Below are 24642 nucleotides of genomic sequence, written 5' to 3'. Positions count from 1 at the left end.
ATCGTCAAAAAGAAAAAAGAATAATTCTATTTTTTCAATTAACAATCGCTCACGTGCTTATATTTTTCTTATACATTTAGGAATTTTCACGTGGTAAATTGGAATTAATTAATATAAGTTTTCATCAAATTTAGTGGATTTATTTTTTCGGTTCATGTGCCATAAACTACGATGCACCATGAGTGAATCAAATGATAAAAAAAATAAAAAAACAAAAAATATAATCCACAAAATTTCAGAATACCATAATTACAATAATGTTTATTACAGTACAAATGCCAAGACAATCGCGTATTCATATTAGTCGCTCGACAAATAATAACAGGCGCATGAGAAATGCTCGGAATAACGCGACATCAGAAGAGCGTCAAGAAGAAAATGAAACAAATCGGCAACGAATGGCACGGTCCAGATCAAATCGACCAAGAGACATCAATTTGAACAAAGCTGCTATGTAACGGAACTAGACTTATAGTCAAACGATTGATGAGTAATGTTATCGAAGCAACTATTTTAATTGGCAAATTCAAGAATGAAGACGTTCTAATACCGAGAATTCCAATGATTCCACCCTAATTGCCATTTGAATTCAAGCGTTTGCAACTGCCCATTCGTTTAGCATTTGCAATAACTATCAATAAATCACAAGGGCAAACTTTAGAAATATGCGGGATGAATTTAGAAGAACCAGTATTCACCCATGGTCAACTATACGTTGGCTGTTCACGTGTTGGGAAGCCAACAGCATTATATATTTACTCAAAAACAAATAGAAAAACAAAAAATATTGTTTATGCCAAAGCGCTTGAATAAAGAATAAAGAAATAAATAATATGAAAACCATATCTTTTCTGTTCTAAACCATATCTACTCTATTTTAGTGTGCCCAGCGAAGCGGGCGGGGTTTGCTAGAGGTATTAAATGTAGACAAGAAGCATGGTTTAAAAATTATATTGAAAAAAAATACAATACTAAGAAAAGAAGCTAAAAATGATTTTGAAAAAGATTTTTTTAAGCTTATGAATAATAGTGTGTACGGTGAGCAAATGAAAAATGTCAGAAATAGACTTAATGTTAGAATAGTTAAAACTGAACAACTTATGAAAAAACTAATACATAAAAATACATATCAATCAAGAAAAATAATAGATAGTAATATGTGTGTAGTGTTTGGTAAAAATTCTAATGGGTAAGACTCCGTCAGAAAATATGAGATTTGCAAGTGGTCTTTCGATTTCTTTAAAACTTTGGGAAATATTAGTTCTAGGTAAGATACATTCGAGCCTTAAAGGATTTTGAAAAATTTTCAAAATTGAGTCATCTACGCCATGTTGAAAATCGGGACCGTGTTTTTTTTCAAAAATCAATATTTCTTGAACCGTTGGACGGATTTCACTGCAATTTACAGACAATATAGAAACAAATAAGTAGTTTAAATTAGTATTATGTTAAAAAAAAAATTTCGAAATTTTGACCAAAAAAAAGTCAAAAAAATTTTTTGGATAAATTTTTAGTTGATTTGGCCAGTTTTTTAGATTTTCTGTTATACACGTGACGATTCCTTATGATTTAACCTTTATTTTGAAAAAAAAAAATTTTATGGTGTCTGTAATAGTTCTCGAGATATTGCGATTTTAGTGGAAGCGCGCACCGTGAAGTTCGCGGATACGCAGCGCGGGAGTAGAAAAACGCGCACAGACCTGCAGCAGTCTGCTCCAGTCACTTCATACAGGAACACATAACGCAGCGCGAACCGTGCGTGCGCGCTTCCACTAAAATCGCAATATCTCGAGAACTATTATAGACACCATAAAATTTTTTTTTTCAAAATAAAGGTTAAATCATAAGGAATCGTTACGTGTATAACAGAAAATCTAAAAAACTGGCCAAATCAACTAAAAATTTATCCAAAAAATTTTTTTGACTTTTTTTTGGTCAAAATTTCGAAATTTTTTTTTTAACATAATACTAATTTAAACTACTTATTTGTTTCTATATTGTCTGTAAATTGCATTGAAATCCATCCAACGGTTCAAGAAATATTGATTTTTGAAAAAAACACGGTCCCGATTTTCAACATGGCGTAGATGACTCAATTTTGAAAATTTTTCAAAATCCTTTTAGGCTCGAATGTATCTTACCTAGAACTAATATTTCCCAAAGTTTCAAAGAAATCGAAAGACCACTTGCAAATCTCATATTTTCTGACGGAGTCTTACCCTAATATTAAATTAAATAAACCTGTCTTTGTAGGTCAAGATGTTTTAGATTTATCAAAATTATTAATGTTTAAAATGTATGTACAATTGAAAAATAAATTTGGTAATACGGCGGCCGCCGTAGCCGAATGGGTTGGTGCGTGATTACCATTCGGAATTCACAGAGAGGTCGTTGGTTCGAATCTCGGTGAAACACCAAAATTAAGAAAAACATTTTTCGAATAGCGGTCGCCCCTCGCCAGGCAATGGCAAACCTCCGAATGTATTTCTGCCATGAAAAAGCTCCTTATAAAAATATCTGCCGTTCGGAGTCGGCTTGAAACTGTAGGCCCCTCCATTGGTGGAACAACATCAAGACGCACACCACAAATAGGAGGAGGAGCTCGGCCAAACACCTAAAAAAAAAAGGGCGTACGCGCCAATTATATATATAATAGAATGAAGTTATTAAGAACAGATACTGATTCATTTATTCTTTATTTTGAAGGAAAATGTATTGGTGATGATTTTGATATTTACGCTGAAATGAAAGATGATTTAAATAATTATGATACCAGTGACTATATAGATAATTTTCCAATTAAAAATTTAAAATCGAATATTAAAAAAAAGTACCAGGAAAATTCAAAGATGAATGTAATAGAATACCAATTAGAGAATTTTGTGGACTTAGAAGTAAAATGTATGCATTTAAAACAGACGTGTGTGATATAAAAGTTTGTAAAGGAATAAAGAAAAATAATCTCAAAAAGTTAACAATTGAAAATTATAAGAATTGTTTAATTAATTTACCTCTCTACTATACATTAATATTAACTTAGATTATTTTAAGTGTTTTGGTATTTAAATTATTAATTACATTAGATTTTGTTTTTTTTTAATTTCCAAATGAAATATCGTGTGAACATATTTCCAAAAGGAAACTATTTTAATTTTTATTACTATTTTTTTAATTTTTTTCCATTTAGATAAGTATATATTTTTTAGTTATTTTTCAATTTTATTTGTTTCAATCTGAAGTTTACTTTTTTTCAATATCTCATTCAATTTCTTCAATCTATTTTTCACTTTTTTCAATATTTGATTGTTTTATAAACTCATCTACTTGAATACCTTTATCAATCTTATTATTAGTTTCATCATTTTGGTTGGTAGTATTATTTTGATTAATATTGTCTTTATTTTGTAAAACCAAATCTTTAAGATAACTATCGATTAAAATTTTTTGTTCTGAATAACTATCCAATTGTTTTTCTAAACTGTTTTTAAAATTTTCAATCTGTGTATCTATAAAATCTACTCGTTTAATTATGTTAATAATATTAGACTTATTATGTTTTATATTCTTTTCTAATTGCTCTATTTCTTTATTTAAAACAATAATAGCTGCCTCTTCTTTTTTTAAACTTTTTTCTAGTTCTGCAACTTCTTTTTGAAGTAGTTGATTTAAATCTACTAATTTACTAATACCCCCTTTTGATTGATCACTATTTGAACGAATTTCTTCAACTTCATGTTCTAACGATATTATTTTGTTAAGAGAATATTCGTTAGATGAATTTAATTCTGAAAAAGATTTTTGTCCAAACTTATCAATTCCCATTTATTAGAATAGAAAAATTTTAATTTATTTAAATTTATGTTTAATTTAATTAAACAAAATTAATTCCTTAATAATGTTCATAATTTCATTATGTATTTATGGACTATCATTTCCTTCATTATACTCACCTAACAACAAATTTAATCTATCTTTTAATTCATCAATATCATTCCAATAAACACGTTCACATTGTGAACGGTTCGCAAAACGAACATATTCAATAGGTAAACTAGTGTCAATTTTTAAATTCTTTAATGATTTTGAAAGATTATTTTTTTAATTTAAACCAGATCCTACTTTTTCTTTTATAATTTTATTTTTAATCAATATTGGTCTAATAAAGTTCATATATTTATTTCCAACGCTAGATTTAATACATTTAGAATTTTTATCATTATTTTGCATGTAAGCATATGTTGATAATATAATTTCTTCATAATTTTGTAAATCATTATTTGTTACAGATGTTGACGGTTCTTTTAAAGTTATTAATTCCCATAACCCTTTTGTTCCACTATAAGTTGTATTATTTAAAATAATATCATTATTACTAATTTTTACTTCAGTATTACCAATCCATAAATCTTTTCCATCTTCAGATCTTGTCACATAATTTCATATCAGAATTATTTAAATTTAAATATTTCATTGCATTATTTCCAATTTTTTCTGAAATAAATTCTACTGGTGTAGATAAAGTTTCATTTGCACTACGAACAAGAGCGTTTTTTGATGTTGACGGGGTCAACTGTTCGCTTAGCGAACATGTGCCAGCTGTTGGTGTACTTGGCAAATCCTTTTCAACTAACTGCTTTTTATTAACTTCGTTAGTTTGTAAATTATATTCGCTTTTCAAGTCGTTTCCTTTGGAAACATGTTTGATATTTTCATTGGAAATTTGTTTGATATTGTCAATTGGTTTCGAAATATTTTCATGTCCATCTATTGTTTTTTTATATAACTGACTAGCAAACCCGGCCCCCTTCGCTGGGCACACTAAAATAGAATAGATATGGTTTAGAACAGAAAATATATGGTTTTCATATTATTTATTTCTTTATTCTTTATTCAAGCGCTTTGGCATAAACAATATTTTTTGTTTTTCTATTTGTTTTTGAGTAAATATAAAATATAAATTGAAAATCAGGAAAAAAGAAGATTGTTTTTAAATTTCAAATCAACGCATATGAATAAACAATCGTCTTTTTTCCTGATCATCCATGAATTTTTCGTTTCAATTTATATGTTTTATTAAGAATTGGAGCTTTTTTTAACCATTATCCATTTATATTTTTCAAAAAAAAAAAAAACGAAAAAAATTGTTTTTTCCACGAACACATAATTTCATTCGGATTTCACATTAAATTCTCAAATTTCGTAAGAAATTATTCACTGTTCCAAAATCCACTCCAAAAAAATTCACAAACAATTTTTACATGTTGCACTTACGTTTTTTCCTTATGGCATCCAAATCAGAAAGAAATATTGACACATTGTAACTAACACTGTCAATTTGACAGTTCAGTTCCGCCCCAAGCGTTAAAAAAGTAAGCGACATTATGGCTGGCTCAAAAGAACGCTGTACCCGTTGCCACTGCTCCGAATTACAACCAAACTTTACGAAACCCATTTTCAATACTTACTTAACAATGTGCATAAGTTTGGTTTAATTCGGTGCAAAGACACGGCGGGTCCACGTTTTGGCATATATTTCGAGACCCTAGTCATCAATAGGTATGAAAATTACCCCGTATTAAAGCACTTATCAACAGCTTTCATTTGATACCTATATTGTGCATACACAACCAAAGGTTACCCGGGTCCACGTTTTGACCTATATCTGGAGACCCCAGTCACGTAGCGGCATGAAAAATACTCTGTACTAAGGCATTCACCAACAGTTTCAGTTTGATATCCATATTGTACAAACACATTCTAGGCTCCACGTTTTGGTCTCTATCTCGAGATCCTAGTCACGCAGCGGCATGAAAAATACTCTGAACTAAAGCATTCACCAACAGCTTCCATTTGATACCCATATCGTACATACACGTCCGAAGGTTACCCGGGTCCACGTTTTGACCTATATCTCGAGACCCTAGTCATCAATAGGTATGAAAATTACCCTGTATTAAAGCACTTATCAACAGCTTTCATTTGATACCCATATTGTACAAACACATTCTAGGGTCCACGATTTGGTCTCTATCTCGAGACCCTAGTCACGGAGCGGATGGAAATACTCTGAACTAAAGCATTCACCAACAGATTCCATTTGATACCCATATTGTACATACACATCCGAAGGTTACCCGGGTCCACGTTTTGACCTATATCTCGAGACCCTATCTACCAATAGGTATCCAACCTATACGGAAACCATCTTCAATACCTCCTTAACAATGTGTGTAAGTTTGGTTTAATTCGGTGCAAAGACACTGCGGGTCCACGTTTTGGCATATATTTCCAGACCCCAGTCATCAATAGGTATGAAAATTACCCCGTATTAAAGCACTTATCAACAGCTTCCATTTGATACCCATATTGTACATACACGTCCGAAGGTTACCCGGGTCCACGTTTTGACCTATATCTCGAGACCCTAGTCATCAATAGGTATGAAAATTACCCCGTATTAAAGCACTTATCAACAGCTTTCATTTGATATCCATATTGTACAAACACATTCTAGGGTCCACGTTTTGGTCTCTATCTCGAGACCGTAGTCACGGAGCGAATGGAAATACTCTGAACTAAAGCATTCACCAACAGCTTCCATTTGATACCCATATTGTACATACACATCCGAAGGTTACCCGGGTCCACGTTTTGACCTATATCTCGAGACCCTATCTACCAATAGGTATCCAAACTATACGGAAACCATCTTCAATACCTCCTTAACAATGTGTGTAAGTTTGGTTTAATTCGGTGCAAAGACACTGCGGCTCCACGTTTTGGCATATATTTCCAGACCCCAGTCATCAATAGGTATGAAAATTACCCCGTATTAAAGCACTTATCAACAGCTTTCATTTGATATCCATATTGTACAAACACATTCTAGAGTCCACGTTTTGGTCTCTATGTCGAGACCCCAGTCACGGAGCGGATGGAAATACACTGAACTAAAGCATTCACCAACAGCTTCCATTTGATACCCATATTGTACATACACATCCGAAGGTTACCCGGGTCCACGTTTTCACCTATATCTCGAGACCCTATCTACCAATAGGTATCCAAATTATACGGAAACCATCTTCAATACCTCCTTAACAATGTGTGTAAGTTTGGTTTAATTCGGTGCAAAGACATGGCGGGTCCACGTTTTGGCATATATTTCCAGACCCTAGTCATCAATAGGTATGAAAATTACCCCGTATTAAAGCACTTATCAACAGCTTTCATTTGATACCCATATTGTACATACACAACCAAAGGTTACCCGGGTCCACGTTTTGACCTATATCTCGAGACCCCAGTCACGTAGTGGCATGAAAAATACTCTGTACTAAGGCATTCACCAACAGCTTCAATTTGATATCCATATTGTACGAACACATTCTAGGCTCCACGTTTTGGTCTCTATCTCGAGACCCTAGTCACGGAGCGGCATGAAAAATACTCTGTGCTAAAGAATTCACCAACAGCTTCAATTTGATACCCATATTGTACATACACATCCAAAGGTTACCCGGGTCCACGTTTTGACCTATATCTCGAGCCCTATCCACCAATAGGTATCCAAACTATACGGAAACCATCTTCAATACCTTCTTAACAATGTGTGTAAGTTTGGTTTAATTCGGTGCAGACACGGCCGGTTAGCGAACACACACAAAAAGTTGACTTTATTTTATATATAAGATTTTTTTCAGTTTGTGTCCGAAAAATCCAAATATCTTACGGAACCCTATTTTTTCCAAAATAAAATGTAATCCATGTTACTCTTGGATAATGTAGTTTTCGAATGGTGAAAGAATTTTTAAAATCGGTCCAGTAGTTTTTGAGCCTATTCGTTGCAAACAAACAAACAAACAAACAAACAAACTAACAAACAAACAAACAAAGTTTTCCTCTTTATAATATTAGTATAGATTTGATTGATTTAAATCTTCTACTAAATTTTTAAAGCTATCATTTAAATTGTGATTAATAACTGATTGATTTAATGGTTGAATAATTCCTTGAAGATCTTCATTAATTTTTTCTTGTTTTATTAATTTATTTAAATTATATTGTTCAAGTTTCTTTTTTAAGTCTTTTTGTGTTTTAATATATTCTTTTAAAACTTTATCTGATATCATCGTTATTTAATTAAATAAATTAAAAAAAAAAGTTGTAAATATATAGAAATGGAAAGAGATAAATCTAATTATAAAAAAAAATAATGATTTTCAAACAGCAAAAGAATTGCATAAACCAGTAAGAAAAAATTTTGAAAGAAGAAAAATTATTGCTAAAGGTATAAATGAACTATGGGCAGCAGATTTACTAATTATGACAACTGGTAATGTTAGAATTAATTGAGGATACATATATATGCTTAATGTAATTGATACATTTTCTAAATTTGCTTATATAGAACCATTAAAAAAGCAGGATGGAAAAACAACTTCTGAAGCATTTTTAAATATTACTTCATACAGTTTCTGGTAAAGAATTTCTAAATGAATATTTTGAAGAAGTCTTAGATAAATATAATATTAAAATGTATCAAATATTTAGTGAAAAGAAATCTTCAATTGTAGAAAGATTTAATAGAACCATTCATGAAAAACTAAAAGTACGATTTGAAATTCAGAAAAATACTAATTGGATTGATGTAATTGATAAAATATTATATGAATACCTAAAACTACAAAGATGTGCATAGAACTATTGGTATGAAACCTTGTGAAGTAAATGAAAAAAATGAACAATCAATTTTCGATAATTGTTTGACAGAATAGAAATAATTTAGAAAAACCAGTTTTCAAAATTGGAGATAAAGTAAGAATTCAGTCACATAAAAAGCTATTTGAAAACAAATATAAAAATAATTGGACTCGTGAAATATTTTATATTTGTAAAATTTATCCTTCTAATCCAATAACATATTTAATAAGAGACTTAAATTATGCATCAATATTAGGTAAATTGTATAAATTTGAACTTCAGATAGTTCAAATTTGAAGTTTCCTACGAAAACTTATAAAGAAGAATTACAAAAAACTATTCAATAAATTTAAACATTTGATTTTTTGGTCCGCATGGACAAATGCTTATCTTGCAGTTTGTGACTCATATTTACTCTGTCAATGGCATAAAGCTTATTCTATTTATAGTTTGTGAGCAGTGTTGATAAGATCAACGTTTTGTTTTGCAAACATGCTCACTTTGTGAACGACTTCAACAGAGTCAACATACATGTGTAATGTTTAGATGAGTTGGTTAAGCGATTGGAATTGTAACAATCATTTTTGTTGCGAGTTCGAATCTCGAATAAACCAACGACTCTTCTTTTGGAGAGTCGCTGTTTTTTCCGAAAGGCACTTGCAAAAATGAAGGTGTTCTTTTTTTTAATTTAAAAATTAACTTAATTTTTACAAATTACTTACTTATACTATTTTAACTTTAACATATTAAACATGGCCGGTAAAATCGGCAATGTTAAAAATTCTTTTAATGACGCATTTCATATTAAGTATTGAATTAACTACACTGGATCACAAATTTCAGCTTTTTTTCTGCACCAGAGACGCCGTTATGAAATTCCTATGTAAAATCACCGTCTGATTCCGAAAATCAAGGTTATTTTTTATTCTATGGTAACGTTTTTGAGATATTTACGAATTACCGTTATTTCAAAAAAAAAAAAAAATTCGGCTCACTTAATCATATATATCTCGAAAACGAATTGAGCGATTCCAAAACCGTTGAAAGCTTTTAAAAGGTAATAAAATTTGCTATAAACTGTGTGTAAAACACTTTTTGCTAGGCCCTGCAGATTTAAAGATAACGAGCTATCATAACGGATTTTTTTAATTTTTTTTGTAAAAATATAAAAAAATTTGTACTTTGAGAGAAAGGATCTCGAAAACTTTTTACTTTTTCGTATATTTTTTGTTTTCACTCTAAGCTCCGTTTTATTACAAAAAAAAATAAACTTTGATTAAACAAAATCGATGAACTAATACAAAAGTTACAAGCATTCAAGTAAATATATCCATTTAATACTTAACACGTTCCCTGTCCCAATACAAAAATGCAAAATTGACCGTCAAGTCCAACAAGGTTTTTTCTGTAGTCATAGGATAGCTTTAGTAATAATAATAACTAAAAAAAAAACGGATGTAGGGTATTTCTACCTGAAACACATATGGTCCATTTTTGCTTCTGCATGTTCATGAAACACATGTGGTTCAGGGAATTTTTTCTATGCTGACACACATATGGCTCAGGAACGTATCAGTGCTTATCAGGCGCACGTTTCCTGAACCATATGTGGCTCAGCGGACAGGGAACGTGTTAAGTACCCTACTGGTAATATGTGTTAGTATTCGCAGATCAGTTAGTTTCAGGTAGATTTTGGAAGGGTTATTAGATACAAAAAATTGTTAGTGTCGTTATCTCAAGCACAGACACATTTCAAGCAAGATCATATGTTTAAGGCAGGTAGTGTTTTCTATGTATAACTAGGGAACCTTTTTGTATAGGTAGGTGATCTATGTAAGTATAAATAATAGTACATGTGCCTCGTTCCTTCATAATTTCTGCAAGGATCGCCGGATACTGTTCATTTTTTAATTGCAGTTTATAATCCGTCATTTGCTTAAAAATATAATATGAATAAAAGGGCGCGAGAATTTGAGTGTAAAAATGATCCAGATATGTTCTGTTTCATCTGCGGGGAGTTTATCGTTAAAAGGATGCGACGTGTGTTTTCAAATCCTTTGAAATTTGCATACCATAAGTGTTATGGAATTGAGCCTAGAAACAATGAAAAACCATGGACACCGAATACTGTGTGCACCACATGTCGAGTCGAATTGATATTTTCGGAAACCAGAACCAAAAGGTACATCATAAAAATTAGGAGTTTGCTCTCTTTTAATGCATATCTGACAAGTTTCTTAAACTATCTATTTAGACGACATATGAAATTTATTACACCAATGAAGTGGAGGGAACCAACTTGCCATTCAACGGACTGCTATATTTGTACTACAAAAGTATTTGGGGTTGGAAAGTCAAGAAAAGTAACCTATGCGAGCGTATCTACAGTGTCATTACCAGAACTAAATTCAACGGAAGCTAGATTGCCAGCATCAAATTTAACTTTAGTTCCGGCTCCAGTTTCATTGTCAACAGCAGTATCTGATTACGCGGCATCATGTTGTACTGAATTGCAAACGGAAAACGAAAGAAACCCTTTGTCACAAGCACAACTCAATGATTGGATAAGGGATTTGGAATTGTCAAAAGAAAAGGCCGAACTACACGCCTCTCGTATGCAACAATTTAAATTTGTTTCATCCGATGTTAAGGTAACATATTATAGGACTCGTCACGAACAATTCTCCCAGTACTATACGAAGAAGGACAGTATTTGTTATTGCAAAAACATTGCTGGTCTATTTAAAGAGTTTGGTGAACCATATGATTCAAAAGAGTGGCGATTGTTCATAGACGCCAATAAATTAAGTTTAAAGGCCGTATTATTGCATATTGGCAACCAAAAGCCATCTATCCCGATCGCGCATGCAGTAAATACGAAGAAAACATATGAGACAATGCAAAAATTGCTTAAATTAATTAAATACGAAGAACATGATTGGAAAATATGTGCCGATCTAAAAGTCGTTGGAATGCTATGTGGTCTACAATCTGGATACACAAAATACTGTTGCTTTCTATGCAAATGGGATAGCCGGGCACGTCAAGACCACTACATCATAAAGGATTGGCCAGAACGAATCGAGTTTCAAGTTGGGGTGGATAACATAAAATACTCACCACTTATAAAGAAGGAAAAAATAATTCTACCTCCGCTCCACATCAAGCTCGGCCTTATCAAAAACTTTGTCAAGGCTTTGGACAAAGAAGGCGAAGCTTTTCATTATTTGAAAACAATCTTTCCACAGATTTCAGAAGCAAAAATAAAGGAAGGGATTTTTGTGGGGCCGCAAATAAGGAAAATAATGGCCAATACCCATTTCAAAGAATTATTGTCACCAGTGGAGGCAGCGGCGTGGGACTCTTTTGAAAAGGTCGTTACTTCTTTTTTAGGCAAACACAAAAGTCCTAACTTCGAGCTGATAGTAAACGATTTAATCAAAAACTATGCGGAAATGGGTAAATAAAAAACACATATAAGACCATTTTCTCAGTTAACTTTAAAACTAAACAAAAAGTTTGAAAGCAAATTTTTAAATTTACATGAGAACATATAGCCCTTAATCTGAATTTATTGCCCTGCTCCGAACAAACAAGAACCACCAAAATTTGTTCTGAATTGGAAGATTAATCCAGCCTAAGAAAATTATATGCTAATGTGTCACTTATGTATTTATCTAATTCCCTTTTTAATTTTCTTTCAGGAGTAAATATGTCTTTAAAAATTCATTTTCTGCACTCCCATTTAAATTTTTTCCCGCAAAATCTTGGCGACGAAAGTGATGAGCATGGCGAAAGGTTTCACCAGCAAATGCAAATGATTGAAAGTAGGTATCAAGGATTCTGGGATGTCGCTATGATGGGTGATTACTGTTGGTTTCTCATAAGAGAAACCGATCCTTCTATAAATAAGCGTCAAAACAAGACACATAACTTTTTCAATTATAAAATAAGATCATAGAGTTAAGACAGAATCATATGTACATATGGTATTATTTGTAGGGTACTTAAGTATTAAATGGATATATTTACTTGAATGCTTGTAACTTTTGTATTAGTTCATCGATTTTGTTTAATCAAAGTTTATTTTTTTTGTAATAAAACGGAGCTTAGAGTGAAAACAAAAAATATACGAAAAAGTAAAAAGTTTTCGAGATCCTTTCTCTCAAAGTACAAATTTTTTTATATTTTTACAAAAAAAATTAAAAAAATCCGTTATGATAGCTCGTTATCTTTAAATCTGCAGGGCCTAGCAAAAAGTGTTTTACACACAGTTTATAGCAAATTTTATTACCTTTTAAAAGCTTTCAACGGTTTTGGAATCGCTCAATTCGTTTTCGAGATATATATGATTAAGTGAGCCGAATTTTTTTTTTTTTGAAATAACGGTAATTCGTAAATATCTCAAAAACGTTACCATAGAATAAAAAATAACCTTGATTTTCGGAATCAGACGGTGATTTTACATAGGAATTTCATAACGGCGTCTCTGGTGCATTTTGGCTGTAAACCAGTGCTATCATTAAAATGTTAAATATTCTGAAGCTAGCGTCTATGTACTCGTAACTTAAATATTTGATATATGTTTAAAATTAAAATAGTTAAAATATTTGAATTAACTAACATTAATTTTTTAAATATTCTTAACGTGTATTTTCAGGTGGGACGCTAGCGTCAATAGCACTATACTCTTGTAAACAGCTGATAGGACTAAGTTGAGGTCTCTCCCCATCTATCGTGTATTGGCTTTACACAGCAATTATCAGACCAATCCTAACATACGGCATACTAGTATGGTGACCGGCTTTAGATAAGTTATACATTAAAAGAAGCGTGGTACATTTACAAAGAATTGCCAGTCTTTGCATCTATTATGCTTAACCTTTTACCAATAGAGCAATTCGGTAAGCAAACAGCTGCCGAAGCATCTTTGAGACTAAGAGAAATCGGCCTACTCAGAACGAACCAAAGAGGACCCCTGCATTCCTGGCACAACGGATTTCTGTAAGACCAAGGACATCAACTTAAATAAATCCTTTGTCACAGTATTTTCTTCCAAAGAGGAATGGGATAACGGGCTTATTGTTAAGAAAAATGATAGAAACGTCTACACAGATGGCTCAAAGCTAGACAACAAAGTACATAGGTGGAGGGGCTTACTCCGATAAACTCGGAGTATGCCAAACATTTCGCCAACCTGAGCATTGCAGTGTATTTAGGGCGGAAGTCACTGCCATAAAAGGTAATAAAAACGAGAGTATTATCGATAAATGAAGTCTTCATTTACTCGCCCGAAGTGGCAATAAAAGCGCTTGAATCTAAAACACACTCGTCAAAAACAGTTTTAGAATGTTTTAAACTTCTAAATGACGTATCTAAGTGCTACAAAGTGCACCTTATCTGGGTGCCAGGCCACAGGAATATAGCAGGAAACTGCAAGGCGGATGAACTTGCTCGAACCGGTACCAGGCTCGATCTCCAACCGGATAAGGCGCTGATACCCATACCTATAGCCACTTGTAAATTACTTATAGACAGGGAAACCATCAAAAATGATAGGGGTATTAACTGGTTATTTAATAGGCAGCCACGCTAGAAGGTTAGGACTCCCGTACTTCGATTTCTGTAGCAGCTGTCTTAATACAGAAGAAGAGGAAACAGTCAGACACCTTTTTGTGAGTGTGAAAGCTTAGCTATGAGAAGGCTGCGCACTCTTGATACAGCATTTTTAACCAATGTAGCGGACATAGCCCATCTAAAACTAACGAAGCTCTGGTGATTTATTAAAGTTACCGGATGGTTTGAAAAGGAACACGTAGGGTAAAGATGAGCTCCAGTGGTATCACAATGGACCTGCGAAAGGTCTACGTGTGTCTTTATGACAACCACCCTACCTACCTCCCTTCCTTGATTACCCATCCAACGGCTCATGAAGTGCTATAATATAGTAGCGCGGTTAATGTCAATGAACATTTTACTCCAGAGATTTGAGAAAATAGGTACAAACTGTACAGATGGTGACGATATAGATTTAGATTGGAATGTAGGCCCCGATCGTCATCTTGAGACAGAAGTAGGAGAACAGCAAAATGATGATCTCGTTTTAGAAGAGATTAATGTGGAAGGCGTCAATTTTGCTGAAGAAAGTGATGAAGCTGAGGTACAAGTGCAGCGTTACTTCACTGGTTATGGTATTTACCAAAAAGTGCTGTGTAAACTGAAATGTGAAAAATGCACCCACGCCATGACGAAAAAAAAGGAGAGCTGAAGTTACATTCAGAAGCCCTGATTAGATCCAAAATCTTCACAGAAGGCAACGATTTAAGGCTTGTTAATCCTGAAGACAGGGCTTTCGAAGTGTGTCGACTCCAAATGGTGTGGCACCGTCAGGTCTTCGCAAAATATGCCCACATTGCAGGGTTTTCCAGTCTTGTCTATTACAGGTTTTTTTTTTTCCTAGTCCGTTTCACAGTTTTCTTTTTTATTTTTTCTTCTTTTTCATGTAGCACCTGAGCTTAGATTTTTAAAGCACTACAATTTTCTCTTAATCGTGATGGATTGAGAGTTGTGTTTTATGAATCAGGTAAATAGCAATGACTTAATCGATGTCAATATCGAAGTCGTGTGAGAAATTGTTATGATTTGAGACAATTTCGCAATTAGTGCTTTCACAATTTTATATATATCTATTTTCAGGAAATGTAAATATTAATATAATATATATGAGTAGTTAACTTAATTTCTAATAAAAAAAATTTAAAAACTAGTATTTCGATTCGCTTAAGGATAATAATATTAATTTGGTAAGAGGAACTTAAATAAACATAAAACAATAATGGATATAATTCGGCAGGCTTTCGTTACAAAATCAATATATTCGTTTAGCTAATATAAATCAAATGAATGAAATAAATGAATGAAAGCTACTCATATGGATGTGCAAAAGGCAAACACGCATATAAACTTCCATAGACATACACATATATATATATATATTTTCCCGTGGTTCCTAGGTGGAACAAAGGGCCTCAATGAACAAGTTAAAGTTAAATCTATTAGAAGCTAGGAATTTTATTTGCTGCCAGGAGCGGCCTGCTTGTTGCACTTCTGTTTCTACTAGTCGCCTCCACGTGTTAGATGGTCTGCCAGGTCTGCGGCTGCCTTGGGGGTTCCAATCCAGGGCTGCTCTAGTGATATCACCATATGGCTTTCGAAGTGTGTGACCGATCCATTTCCATTTGCGGCGTCGAATTTCGAGATAGACTGGTATCTGTTTCGTTATAGTCCACAGATCGGAGTTTGATATGACGTTAGGCCAAAAAATGCGCGTGATCTTGCGAAGGCTGCGGTTGATGAATACTTGCATTGCTTGTATGTCACGTGTTGACGCGTTCCACGTTTCGCATGCATACAAGAGGACAGATTTCACATTGGACTCGAAGATTCTCAGTTTCGTGCGCCTCGTTATATGCGTTGCTCTCCAAACTTTATCAAGCATGCCAAACACTACGCGAGCTTTCGATATCCGGTTACGTATGTCAGCCGCTGAACCGCCGTTTTTATTTATTACACTGACATACACATATTTGAACTTAATTACATATGAGGCTGCGGGCACTTGCCATAGAAAAAATATAAGGGTTTGCTAAAAATGCTGAAGGAATCCAATGCGCATTCATACCTACAGCATTATGCCGAAAAGTCTGACAGATGAAGCGGCAAAATCATTTTTTCATAATTGCTTGAATAATTTTTTAGATCTTTACTACGAAGTAGCGCGTAGATCTGTTAGCAACCGTCGTGACGCTGACGATTTTAAAATATTATGACAACAGCTTATAGTTGCCACACATCGCTGCATGTAAGGTTGCCATGTGTTTACAGTCGTCGACTTCTGAATACTCAAGCGACCTTGCTGTTAGTTTTCTTCTTCTTCGGTGTTTTCGTCGCCCTCGCTAAGTTGTTCGTCAAAAGCTGACAGATTACATCATGGTCGAAGTTTATCGGAAGAAAATATTGATTTGTAATGACGTTGTTGGCGTGAAGAATCTGAAAGATCAGTTATGACGTATCGATCACGGTCAAAAGTTTTGCTTATGATAAAGGGGCCTTTGTAACGTGGCTCCAACTTTCGTGATTCCCCCGTGCTTGCTTGAATGAATACACTAACTCGTATGAGGTTTGACCTGTCGTTTGATTACGTGTTGTGTTGAAAACCCATTAGATATTCCGTAGTTTATCGTCCCATTTCTTTTTCGCTGTGTCATCGTTCGTATCATGCTGAGCAATGTTCGATTAGTTTTTTCGGCATGCTGATTTGCACGTGGTGTGCGAACTGTGTTTTGAAAGTCTATAATATCGTAATCTTTACAATATTTAGCAAATTCTTTAGAAAAACGCGGTTCCACGATCTGTTACAAAACAATGAGGAACTCCGATGTAGCTTATTACTTCGTCAAGGACTGCTAGCACGTGTTTGGTCGCATTTCTCTTAACAGTGCGAATTACTGCAAACTTGGTGAAAGAGTCAACCAAAACCAAAATGTACTCGTTCCTACGTGAGCTCTTCGGAAAAGGACCACGATGGTCTAGATCGATCCGCTCGAGGCTTTGCTGCTGGCACAGTCAACGCAATATGTTATGTAAGCGTTTACAAAATTTCGCATTCGTGGAAACCAAAGGAAGTTTTGTATACGGTCAATTGTTTTGTCTACGCCTAGATGTCCAGCCTTATCATGATAGTCATGAACTATCCGCCAACGAAGTGAGCACCCTCTTACAGATGAATCATTTACGTTAACCTTTTCGAAGATTTATTTAATTCCTTCGTCGCTTAACTGCATTGCAAAAAGCCAGTCATCGTTGGTAATATTAGTTTTCAATATGCGTAAAGATGCTGCATTTAGTGGTAAAAGCTCATCCTTTAGTAACACTAAGTCATTCACTTTAGGATCTGGTAAGACAGTATTCCACCTTGAACGTTTTTGCAGTTCCTTTAAATAATCTTCCTGCCAACGACGCCAGAACTATTGCTGAATGTATTGGATAATTTCGTAGCGGGCTAACATAGTTGAACTGGCTATTGTTGGTTCAAGAACGGTTAAAAGAGATCGGCCGATAAGGAAATGGGCCGGTGTAAGCTAATGAAGATAATTAGGGTCCCTAGATATTGGAGTTTGTGATCGACTATTTATTTTGTTGCTAGCTATGAATCGCTTGAGTGTCGCGATGAATGCAACGGTCGACAGGTCAGGAGCAATCTCAAAGTGCACAGCCTTTGTAGTACAGCAGACGAAAACTTAAATGTACACCTTTATTGGTGAACGACCTCTAATTTTTTGAGTCACTAATAAGGGGCCACAGTAGTCAACCCCTGTAGTTTCAAACGAATGCGATGGTGTCACACGAATAACTTTCCTAATAACTGTTCGTGCGCAGGTTATCCAGAACTTGTGGCGAAAGATGTTTAATAGTGTTTGAGCACGAGCATGAAGGTTTGTGCGATGTATGTACATGCGTTATAAGTGAGCATACAAAAGGGTGCTCATACTCATATTAGTTGATTATACATAAAAGGTGACAACGAAGCAAGTCTAGAATTTTTATTAATGAGCTGGTTGTTCAAAAGTTTAGAATATTCACCGCGAAAATAAATTTGATGAATTTTCCTAGATACTAGGTGAACGAAGGCCCACGTACCTTCGTGATGAAACATCTTACATACGTGAAGATACACAGAAATTTGTTGAACCTATTTATATATTTGTTTTCAGCAATGATATCTACTTCCCGTTCGCTAATTAAAGCTACTCGTTGCCTGCGTTCCTCAGGAACATCTGAAACAGTGTTGTTCCCCTCGAATCCAACACAATGCAGTCATTGAGTCGGTCCAGAGTGAATATTATTCAATTGAATATTATTCAAGTTCGGCGAAAATGTTGCAACAACGGTTTGTTCACAACTCAAGCCCTGGTAAGCTAATTTGTTTTGTTGGTGCCACACGAGATTTTGCGCCAAGCAATGCGGATGATATTTCTTTTTCCATGCGCGTCACGAGGTAAATGCAAGCTCCGTACGCTCTAGTACTGGCATCTGCAAAGGCGTGGATTTCAGTTGCGCTATCCATGGGAACATACCTTGGTATTTGAATGTTGTTAATAACACACAGATGCTCCTGAAATACGAGTCACTGTGTATAAATGGCTTCAGGTACGATTTCGTCCCAATCTAAATTCAGTTCCCACAGTTGTTGCATCAGGATTTTTCCAGCGACGATGAGAGGGTTCAGCAACCCAAGAGGATCAAACGAGACAGCTATTTGTGTTGGCTTACGCGTTAGTCCATGGTAACTGAAGAAAAAGGCATCTTTCCAAGGTCACCATCTCAGACAGAGAGTTTTAACGTAATCTGAGTCGCCTAGTGTAATTATTTCTTCTCTGTCCTGAAATGGTACGTCGCCGATGATTTCCATGTTGTTTTCAGCAAATTTGCGTAGAGGAAAACCAGCTCGTCTCATCAAGGCCGTGACTTGCCGCTTGATTTCAATGACCATGCTCACAGTCGAGGCACCCATCATCAAATTATCAACGTAAAAGTCCTTGAGTGTAATGGCTGAGCCAATCCGAAACTCTTCAGACTCCGTTTTAGCTGCTCCTGCATTTTGTTGCGGGGTAGGGTGCACAGCTTGTCCCATATGTAACGATCTGCAACTGTTACATTTTTACTAAAGCTTGTAATGAGTCGCGCCTTAAATACATTGCCATAGAACATCTGCGTCGTTAACGAGCACCTGTCTGCACATTTTTGCTATATCGGCTATCAAGACATATCTGTGACTTCGAAATCGAATAAGGATCGTGAAAATGTCATCTTGAAGTGTAGGGCCTACTCGAAGCACGCCATTCAAGGACTTTCCATTTCGTAATTTTGTGGTTCTGCAGTCAGTCTTCATAACGTAGTGGAGTGGAATGAAATTTCGGCCCTGTTTGACGTTTCCGATTTCATGTGCTGTATCTGTTCATACTCGTGTATGAATTGATGATAATTCTTTAAGAGAGAAGGATTTTTTGAGTATTTATATTCAAGTGCTACTAACCTTCGAAACGCTATATCGCCTAACGCGATTGGCTTTTCCATGAATGGTGGGCGGACGATGAACCTTCCGCTTGTCGGGCACCTTGTCGTAGTGTGCTTGAAGAACTGCTCACAGGCCAATGGTGTGGATTGTTGTAGCCTTCAATTGTGCAAAATGTTCCACCAAATTGTCTAAAGGTATTTGGTTTTCCACAGCTATAAATGTTTCATATGTGGGCAACGAGGTGAGTGATGATGATGAATTTGTAGTATGCGATGAGTCCGATGGAGCTGTGGCAGAAACGATCTACCCTAGTTTGGTCTTTTGAAGGATGGGATATCTGATGTCATATTTAATCCGGCCAAAAGTAGTAGGTCGAAAAATATTCCGGCACCGATCAGACAGTCGATGCCACCTGCTTCGCTAAATCTTGTCAGCAAGCTTGATGTTGTTTGGAATTTGAAACCCCTTCGAGATGATGCGGCTGTTTGGTTGATTTGATGTGATTGAAGAAATTATCACAGCTTCCAAGCTTGAAGTATATTCGGTGTGAATTGACTTCATAGTTACATAACAAAGTTGATGTCTTTTTGTCGTGGTGGCACCTGCGCCTGTAACTTCAATGCTTCGTTTGGTACGTGGTAGACGAAGATGTTGTGCGATATGTTCTTAAATGAAATTGAGTTGTGATCCTGAATCCAAAAGTGCACGAACAATAAGTGATGATCCCGATGAATTGTACAAGGTAATACGGGTTGTAACAAGAATGACATCGCCGTGAATCAGCTCTGCTTTCATGGTGACTTGGTTGCAATTCTCGCTTTTCGGACCACTGGTGTTGTTGATGGGAAATATTCGGTATATCATCATTCTTTCTGTGTTGCAGTGTATGGTGACTAACGTTACATTGCTGACACCTACGGTTGGACACACAGTTGCTTGAAATGTGGTTCTTACCCAGGCAATTCAAACACAGGCTAAGACGCTTCACAAGAAAATTTCTATGAAATGGGTCCATGTTCATGAACCTTCAACTAAAAGGGCTATGCTATGAATCACATAGCAGGCACCTTTTGTGTGAATTCACAACTGCCAACGAGTATTTGTTACTGGTTGTTACTTGGTTGGCCGGCTTTGTTTGTTTCAAGCATGTTGAATATCTGTCAGCGACGCTCAAGTAATACAGCAAGGTCTGGCCAAGTTGGTATTTTTAAAGGTGATTAGCTTCTGCAATTGCAGGTAATGGCCCCTTCTTCTTTCCACTTTGTAGGAGTTGCTGAATCTAACTTATGATACTTGTTATGACGCGTAACAAAATTTCTTACCCGATTTGTTCCGAAGTTGCTAGTGACAGCATGGCCCGAAGGTTGACGTTGATTGTGTCGATGAAGTTGCGAAGCAAATATGTATTCGATGACGACAAATTCGTGAGATCACAAATTTGCTGCATGTGTGACTGGATGATTAAACGTCTATTGTTAAAACGACTGATTATGAGGTCCAGCGCCATATTATAGTTTTTGCTTGTCACCTCGAGTGATTTTATTAGTCGCGAGGCTTCGTCCGTGGGACACGACCTGAGGTACTGAAATTTTGTGAAGTCTTTGTTGTTGTGCACAAGGGTGGTAAAGACATTGTAGAAGTCCAACCACTGCGACTGCTCCCCGCTGTATTTCGTTAACTGCAATTTTGGCAAATTGATGCGATGTGTAGATTGCCGATCCACTTGTGTGCTGCTCATGTGACTAAGAGGTTGAACTCTTTGCAGTTCTTCTAATTGGTCCAGTATTGCGGTTTTTGCTTCGATGTTAGTATCTTCAAAAGTCCCACGATGGTCTTCGTTTAGTTGAGATTCATCCAGCTGCTCTAATTGAGTTTGTAATGTCTCCAGTGCACTATATTGGCGCTCTACCAAATCCAATTTCGCAGGAAGTTGACGCAACAAAAAAGTGTCGCTTTCGATGACACCGAGGTACAACGAACGGAAGCGTGTTAAGAGATTTTCTTGCTGAAGAATTTTTACTCGAATGTTACGCTGTATCATAGATGCTTCTCGTTTTGGTTTACTCTCATTGGCCGGTGCTGCAGTGGCGCCGTCATATAGTAGGATATTCTCAGAATCCATTGTACAAATTTTATTCGAAGAAAAAAAACCGTTTAAAAGTTAAAAATTACTAAATGCCGAAATCTAATCATCAAGACCCGGCTGGAAGGACTGTGGTGAATCATGAAGCCTTTTTCACGATCTTAAATATTAAAAACCAAGCGCTTAAAAATTTTACGTGTCTTTAGTGAGCTTTGACAATAGAATGATATTATTACTAAAATTAATATACATATACATAAGCTAAGACGCTTATGATATATTATGAAGGTCACATATCGTAGATATTATCTTCTGAAATAGCAGGTAAACATACAATAAGCGAAAATAGTCCGACAAACTTATGCTTATGCTGTTAGTTATTGGGCAAAAACACTTCATAAAGGAAGGTTCGAAGATAGTAGAAGTAAGTGAACGGGAGCTGCAACGAAGACAATAGCGACATTAGCGACGACAACAACAACTGCAGTGATGAGAGAGCGTGAATGTATGTAAATTCGATAGCAGTAACGACAATTGGAACTACAGGTGCGGCGACGATGAATTAGAAAGGAGGGGTGCGAACACTATGGTTTCTGTTCACAACATTATCTAAATACATGCACTCACTCATATGATTTCATAAGGAACCGAATCGTTTATCAAATTTTTCTAATTACCAATTAAATATCCTACTTCTGAGATACGGATACATTAAGACAAAAATAAACTCACTTTCAAATTAATGTTTAGAATTATCTTTAATAGTAAGAAAATAATATAAGTATGTATGAGGCGCATAGATCCATTAGCGACCGTGGTGTTCGTCGTTCGATCGTTCGTTCGTTCACTGCCATTGACGATTTTAAAATATGTATTATGACAACAGCTTATAGTTGCCACTCATCGCTGTCATGTAAGGTTTCCATGTGTTTGCAAATTTGGAAGAGAAAAAGTATGTGTTAAATTTTAAAAATAAAAAATGCATATTGAATAAAAAATCTTAGTTTAACAATTTGTGGCTTCGATCCCTCTGCACGTCAACTCAACTCATGGAAGCTTCAGTGATTTCTACGCGCACTTAACGCTCTCCAGCATACATATATTGATGCATACAAATGTACGGATCCGCGGCCACTCGACATGGAAAAAATTCTGGATTCACGGAATATTGGCAAATATTTTTATAAGAAATATTCCGATATTGCCTATTTTCGAATGGTCGTCAATAATTTCTTCAATCTCGGATATAAAATTTTTGTCTCGTTGAGAAAAAATGGCATATGGGCGGATCAAGCGTTTTATGAATGAAAGCATTTTGCTCATAGAAATATGAGCAGAGAACTTATGAATGAATTTAATATTGGAAATTGAGTGTTCTGTATGTGCAGTTATAGCTTCTGCTCAAATATGAACGAGACGGTATCAATAAAACGGTCCGCGGATGACATATGGCAAAAATACTTTTTTGTTTTTTGGTAGGACTGTTATAAGCTTACATGGAAAATTTCAGCGAGATATGTCACATAGTTTGTTTTCTGTGCTACTGTAAACAAGTCAAGCTCGAGTGTGTTCTTCGAATTCTCTTTTATGACTTCAATTGTCTCAAAATGTTTTCCACGGAGCGGCAACAAGCTTAGGAAACAGGAAAAAGTCACATGGAGCCATATCAGGCGAATACGGTGCTTGCGGAACGATATTAACATTATTTTTGTTCAAATAATCGCGAACAAGACGTGATGTATGAGCTGGTGCAATATCGTGATGCAAGATAATGTTCCGGTGCCAGTGAAAGCAAGAAGTGCACGAAGTGTTGAAAATATTGCTGCCGCCAGGGCTTCAGTTCAAGAAGACGCAAAAGTGTCGCTCACACGACGTTCTCAACAATTGGGCCTTTCTGTGTCGTCATTGTGGCGAATTTTGCGAAAAGATCTTGGCCTACATCCGTACAAGATCAAGCTGACACAAGAACTGAAGCCGTTTGACCATTTGAAGCGACGTTGATTCGTAAATTGGGCTGAAGATCAACTCGAAAATGATCCAGATTTTTTCCAAAAAATCATCTTCAGTGATGAAGCTCACTTTTGGCTCAATGGCTTTGTCAACAAGCAAAATATGCGTTACTGGGCAGAAAGCAATCCACACATGATTCATGAGGCACCGTTGCATCCCGAAAAAATCACTGTTTGGTGCGGTTTACATGCCGGCGGCGTAATTGGCCCATATTTTTTCGTGGACGAGAACGATCGCCACGTTACTGTGAATGGAAATCGATACCGCGACATGATAAACGATTATTTTTGGCCGCAATTGAATGGTATGGACTTAGACGACATGTGGTTTCAACAGGACGGGGCCACAAGCCACACAGCACACGCTACAATTGATTTGTTAAAGAGTAAGTACGATGAACGCATTATTTCCAGAAACGGACCGGTCGAATGGCCCCCGCGCTCGTGTGATTTGACGCCTCTAGACTATTTTCTTTGGGGTTATGTGAAGTCATTGGTCTACAGTAACAAGCCGGCGACGATTTGTGAGCTCAGAGCCAATATTGAACGCGAAATTGCTGGAATTTCGGCCGATTTATGCAAAAGAGTGGTCGAAAATTGGGTTCAACGATTGGACTTCGTAAAACGTGCACGCGGTGGTCATGCAAAAGAAATCGAATTTCATACTTAAATGTATATTTTCAAACTCGATAATAAAAAAAAAATTAGTTAAAAAAGTCAAACCGTTTGTGTATGATTAAGCAGATTTTGTTACTGATTCATATGCTTTT

The 24642-nt window shown here is 35.5% G+C and overlaps 1 protein-coding gene across 1 annotated transcript; it reads right to left on the bottom strand.

Moving 5' to 3' along the window:
- Positions 1-21098: 21098 nt before the first annotated feature.
- LOC129250088 (uncharacterized) lies at positions 21099-21902 on the bottom strand. Its single transcript, XM_054889730.1, has one exon. The coding sequence runs from the start codon at positions 21900-21902 to the stop codon at positions 21099-21101; it is 804 nt and encodes a 267-aa protein (XP_054745705.1).
- Between the last annotated feature and the right edge of the window lie 2740 nt (positions 21903-24642).

The sequence above is a fragment of the Anastrepha obliqua genome, chromosome 6, assembly GCF_027943255.1.
Source record: "Anastrepha obliqua isolate idAnaObli1 chromosome 6, idAnaObli1_1.0, whole genome shotgun sequence".
NCBI classification, from domain to species: domain Eukaryota; kingdom Metazoa; phylum Arthropoda; class Insecta; order Diptera; family Tephritidae; genus Anastrepha; species Anastrepha obliqua.
Note: the sequence above shows the minus strand (reverse complement) of the source record. Positions and strands in the feature narration are given on the sequence as shown.